General features: G+C 49.4%; 1 protein-coding gene across 1 annotated transcript in view; it reads right to left on the reverse strand.

The window, feature by feature from the left end:
- The window catches only part of Rasl12 (RAS like family 12), an 18714-nt gene extending 13464 nt beyond the window's left edge, over positions 1-5250 (reverse strand). Inside the window, exons 1-2 of the mRNA XM_004662547.2 lie at positions 5036-5250; positions 2027-2083 (exon numbers count right to left, since the gene is read on the reverse strand). Coding sequence (XP_004662604.1) covers positions 2027-2083; positions 5036-5138 — 160 coding nt within the window. The 5' untranslated portion in view covers positions 5139-5250. The remainder of the gene's footprint in view (positions 1-2026; positions 2084-5035) is intronic.
- Between the last annotated feature and the right edge of the window lie 750 nt (positions 5251-6000).

Consider the following 6000-nt stretch of genomic DNA (forward strand, 5'->3'; position numbering starts at 1 on the left):
AACGGTGTGCCAGGGCCTCCAGCCGCTACAACCAAACTCCAGATGCATGTGCCACCTTGCACACTTGCATCACCTTGTGCATCTGGCTTACACGGGACCTGGAGAGTTGAATATGGGTCCTTAGGCTTCACAGGAAAGCACCTGAATGGCTAAGCCAGCTCTCTAGCCTTTTATTCATTTTTTATCAATGGGGAAATGACACCATGTTCAGAATGTTAGGCTCATTCAGACACACCACTGTTCTCAGGATGGTTTACAATGTAAATGGTAGAAATGTGAGCTGTAAATTAATGTGATACGAATCAAATTCCAGTCTGATTTGCCTTGAGTTCTAGGGATCCATGTAAGGAGCTCACTTTAGAGAAAGATCCTGCTGCTAAAAATAAGTTTCAGAAACACTGATCTGATTAATTTGAGGGAACCTCAGCCAGCATGCCTGGGAAGCTGGGTGAAGAGGAAGAAAAGCAAGTACGCACCAATGGTTTCGTGGCAGGGTCTTGCTCTAGCCCAGGCTGACCTGGAATTCACTGTGTGATCTCAGACTGGCTTTGAACTCACAGTAATCCTCCTACCTCTACCTCCTCAGCGCTGGGATTAAAGACGTGGGCCACCATGCCTGGCTAGGCTAGATTTTTTTTGTTTTTACATTTTTATTTATTCATGTACTTAGAGAGAGAAAGAGAAAGAAAGAATGGGCACAGCAGGGCCTCTAGCCATTGCACATGAACTCCATACGCATGTGTCACCATGTGCATCTGGCTTACGTGGGTTCCAGGGAGTTGAACCTAGATCCTCATGCTTCATAGGCAAGTGCCTTAACCGCTAAGCCATCTCTCCAGCCCCTAGGCTAGATCTTCAATGTGAGTTATTTCTCTGTCCCTCACAGTAATTCTCTGAGACAAGCATTTTTATGTCCACTTGACAGATGAGGAAACAATAACTCAGGGAAGCTTGCACAGTCAATAAATGATGGAGCTACCAAAATTCAAGCCAGCTTGAAAACATTAATTTTCTCGTGGTTCAAAGAATGGTTCAAATGCCACTAAAGAACTTTTCAAATGCCTTGTCCAAGCTCCACTGAGTGGCCATCTAGAAGAAAAATCACCTATTTGGGGGCTGGAGAGATGGCTCAAAAGTGAAGGTACTTGACTGCAAAGCCTAATGACCTGGGTTTAATTCTCTAGTACCCATGTAAAGCCAGATGCACAAAGTGCTGCATGCATCTGGAGTTCATTTGCAACAGCTAGAGGCCCTGGTGTGTCCATTTGCTTTCTCTTTTCTATCTCTCATTGCTTATAAGTAAATAAATATTTTTAAAACATCTATTTTGATATGAACATTTTGCTTTTTTTCATTCTTTTAAAAATATTTTAAATATTTTATTTATTTATCTGAGAGACAGAGAGAGAGAGAAAAAACAGGCAGATAGAATGGGCATGCCAGGGCCTCCAGCCACTGAAAACAAACTCCAGATGCATGTGCCCCCTTGTGCGTCTGTCTTACGTGGGTCCTGGGGAGTTGAACTGAGGTCCTTTTTAACCACTGAGCCATCTCTCCAGCCATATATATAAACACTTTGCTTATGTATGAGAGAGATATAGAGGCAGATAGAGAGAGAATGGGCATTCCAGGGCCTCCAGCCACTGCAAACAAACTCCAGACACATGTACCACCTTGTGCATCTGGCTTTATGTGGGTACTGAAGAACGGAACCCAGGTCTTTAGGCTTTGTAGGCAAGCATCTTAACCACTGAGCCATCTTTCCAGCCCCGCCTTTTCTCATTCATTTAAAGTTTTGTCACATCTCATATTTTGGGGCACATCAGTCTCTCCCAGTTCCCCAAGCTGGTCCAGTAACCCTCCCCCAAGTTGCTTAGGGCAGACTGAGTCATCTTGTGACTCCTACCTCCTGCCCCCAGATGTGCAGCGCCTATCATTGCCCACCCACCCACAGGGAGGTCCCAGGGGAACACCCAGGTAGGGTCCAGGCATCAGGAGGGCCAAGTGGGGAGGAATGCTTTCTTACCCAGGTTGGGGTCATATTCGCTGATAAACCTCTTGGTCAGAAACTTCACAGTCAGGGCTGCAAGAAGCAGAAGGTGGGCTCAGTTGTCTGTTGGGTCTGTCACCAAGCCCTCCCCCCCCAGCTGCACCTCTCACTTTAAGGAAGCCTTATCTGACCTCTGTGGTCCCTGGCTGTCACCAAACTTGGCTCTCTCAGGGACTCATACTGCAGAAAAATTGGCTCAGAAAACACAGTAATGTAGGGTGCCAAGTTCCGCTAGTTGCACCCTGGGATATTTTTTAGAATTTCTTTCGTAGTTGTAAGAAAAGCAACAAGGGGCTGGAGAGATGGCTTAACAGTTAAGGCATTTGCCTGCAAAGCCAAATGACCCCCCAGGACCCACGTAAATCAGATGCACAAGGGGGCGCATGCATCTGGAGTTCATTTGCAGTGACCAGAGGCCCTGGCGTGCCCATTCTTCCCCCCCACAAATAAATAAATAAAAATAAAGTTAAAGCTGGGCGTGGCGGCACATGCCTTTAATCCCAGAATTCTGGAGGCAGAGGTAGGAGGATCACCGTGAGTTCTAGGCCACCCTGAGACTACATAGTGAATTCCAGGTCAGCCTGGGCTAGAATGAGACCCTACCTCAAAAAACAAAACAAAAAAAAAAAAAAAAAAGAAAGAAAGAAAGAAAGAAAGAAAGAAAGAAAGAAAGAAAAGAAAAGTACAATGAAGAAAGCCTAAGAGTTGTTTGTGAAGACCCCAACCCAGAGTCAGGACCCTGAGCCATGACGTCAAGCCTGGTGAGAACCTCAGCCGAAGGGAAATGCCCCTTACTCCCCACGAACGAGTCTCACAGATTCCAAAGCTGCTCAGTGGGCCATTACTGGGAGGGTATGAGCCCCTTGAGGGCCTGGGATTTTCAGGCCACGTCTGAGAGAGAGAGACCTTGTCCTGAGTAAACACGCTCTAGCTGGAATCCTCCACATTTTAGGCCTTGGTTCTCTTGAGGGCCTCCACGCCCCCAGCGGGTATCCATGCAGATGACGAAGGCATTCTTTCTCCCTGGTGGAGTGCATCAACAGGATGGTGCCAGTCAGTGCCCAGCACATAAAGGCAAGGGTTAGCCATCTATATATACTATATACTATATGTGGTGGTTTGATTCAGGTGTCCCCCATAAACTTAGGTGCTCTGAATGCTAGGTTCCCAGCTGATGGATATTTGGGAATTAATGCCTCCTGGAGGGAATGTATTGTTGGGGGCAGGCTTAAGGGCTTTATAGCCAGGTTCCCCATGCCAGTGTTGGGCACACCCTTCTGTTGCTGTGTCCCACCTTATGTTGGCCAGGGGGTGATGTCCACCCTCTGCTCATGCCATCATTTTCCCCTGCCATCATGGAGCTTCCCCTCGAGCCTGTAAGCCAAAATAAATCTCTTTTTCCCAGAAGCTGCTCTTGATTGGGTGATTTCTACCAGCAATGCGAACCGGACTGCAACACTATATTATATTATAGGCTCTTAAAGAGTAATATGATAGTGTCAAGAACATCCTTAAAATTCTTCCATAGGATTCCTAACACGTCAGTTTGCAAACTAATATCCAGGGAATGGGTATTTATTTTTCTGTTTTTTTTTTTTTTTTTTGAGGTAGGATATCACTCTAGCCCAGGCTGACCTGGATGGAACTCACTCTGTAGTTCCAGTCTGGCCTCGAACTCACAGCGATCCTCCTATTTCTGGGATTAAAAAAAGCCATCACGCCCAGCCAGATATTTTAAAATTTAAATGCCTTCATTCATGTAATCACTGGCTAAACTGGAGTGGAGACAGAGCTACAGAGAACACCTTGATTTTCAAAGGGATGTGGGTGAATCTTTTTTTAACTTGTCCATATATATATATATATATATATATATATATATATATATATATATATATATATATATATATATATATATATATATAGGAAAACAATGTTCTGGGTCCCCTATCTGTCTCTTAGCTTGTCTTTAAAATCAGAGTAAAATATTAGGGAGTTTCAGAGAACACCATGGGAAAAGAAAAGTGCTGGCCATTCCCTAACAGTTGAAACTGAGCAAATAGCCAATGGAGCCCCCGGTCGTCCCCCCCCCCCGATTGTTATTTGGCTGGCATTGTAAACTGCAAGTGGAGGGACAAACCCTTTTTCTGGGGGTCTCAGCTCTAAGGACTGGTGAAGGCAGAACGTTCATTGTTGACAGAAGTTATCTCAATGGAAGCCCAAGATCCAGGTTCCCCCAAGGACAAGTCCCTGGCTCCAAGGACCACAGTCCATTGCGTTTGCAGAGAGTCAAAAGCAGTCTGGCTTGAAACAAATACATTTGATAGCAAGGCAGTTTGTCTCCACTCAGCGGAGGAGTGGCTGAGCCCAGGAAAAAAAAAAAAAACAACTCAACTATAAGGATTTCTACCCAAGTTCCTTAGAGCAGGGGATAAGAGGGTGGGCAGCCTAAATCAAAGAGTAACAAGGTTCCGCTAGGTTCAAAGGGGAGCTGGGGCTGGAAAAAAAAAATCAATGTTCAACAGGTCCTTTTGTTTGTTTGTTTGTTTGATTTTTTCAAGCTAGGGTCTCCCTCTAAGCCCGGGCTGACCTGGAATTCACTATGGAGTCTCGGGGTGGCCTCGAACTCACCACGACCCTCCTACCTCTGCTTCCCCGAGTGCTGGGATTAGAGGCGTGCTGGCTAGCTAGGGATGGAGATGAACAGAGAGGACAGGGAGACAGAAAGAGAGACAGTAAGTGGGGTGGTGGGAGGACGACCAGCAAGAAAGACAGATAAAGAGATTGGGGGGGGGGGGTTCCTGAGAACAGAAAAGAGGAGAGCGGAGCCAGCAGAGAAACTGAGGCCAAAAGTCACAGAACCTCACCTGGCCCACCAGGGGAAGGAAAGCCCCCCGGAGCGTGGGGAAGAGCCTGCTTCTTGTCCGCCCCCCACAACCACCAGCAGCAGCCACGTCCCCGCCACCCTCGCCCCGCGCCACTCACCGGACTTGCCGGCCCCGCGCCGCCCCAGGATGGCCAGGTTGACCTCGAGGGGCGCGCTGTGCGTCCCGGGGCCCGCGCGGGGCTTTCCGAACACCGAGGACATGGCGACGCCGCAGAAAGCCCCTCGGCTCTCTTCTCTCTCTCTCTCTAGGGTAGTTGTGGGGGTGGGGGAGAGCCCGATGGCCGCCCCGCTGTCACCCTCGGGCCGGGCGTGGCGTGGAGGGTGGCGGTCCCGGCGGAGTCCGCGCCCCGGGCGCAGCGCAGCGCAGCGCGAACCGCCGTGCGTCCGCCAAGCCCGCGCGGCCCGCGGGCGGCGAGGGGCGTGGAGCCGCCGGGCGGGGTCGCCCCGGCTCCCAACTCCTTTTAAGGACCGCGCGAGCCCCCCTCGGGGAGCACTCACCCCGGGCAGCCGCGCCCCCTGCTGCCCGCTCGGCCTCCAGGACCCCCGGCATCAGCGAGCTCCCTCCCCAGCGCAAGGGCTGCAATGGGAGCCATCCGAGCCAGGGCACCCTGCGGGGGTGGAGGGTACAGAGGACCGGTAGACCCTGCGGATCAATCTCCTGCCACCCAGCAAATCCACTCCCTCCTTTGTTCTGGCCCGTCCCATCTCCTCTTCCTCCTGCAGTTCCACTGTCGCCTTTCTTGCCTGAGGCTTCTCAGCCTCAGCAAGCTACTTCCCTCATCTTGCTCTTTGGTATGGGGGACTCTAAATGGCATCTCTTCAGAGCTTAGGGCCCTGTAAAAAAGGGACCCAGGTTTGATTCCCCAGGATCCACGTAAGCCAGTTGTACAGGCTGCTCATGCGTCTGGAATTCCTCTGCAGTGGCTAGAGGCCCTAGTGCACCCATTCTTTCTTTCTCTCTCTCTCTTAAATAAGATAAAATATTTAAACAAAAAGAAGAGATCTGAGTTGCTGTCTAAGACTTCATGGCCAAGCCAGATGTGGTGGCCATGCCTGTAATCTT

Source organism: Jaculus jaculus, chromosome 10, assembly GCF_020740685.1.
Source record: "Jaculus jaculus isolate mJacJac1 chromosome 10, mJacJac1.mat.Y.cur, whole genome shotgun sequence".
Classification (NCBI taxonomy): domain Eukaryota; kingdom Metazoa; phylum Chordata; class Mammalia; order Rodentia; family Dipodidae; genus Jaculus; species Jaculus jaculus.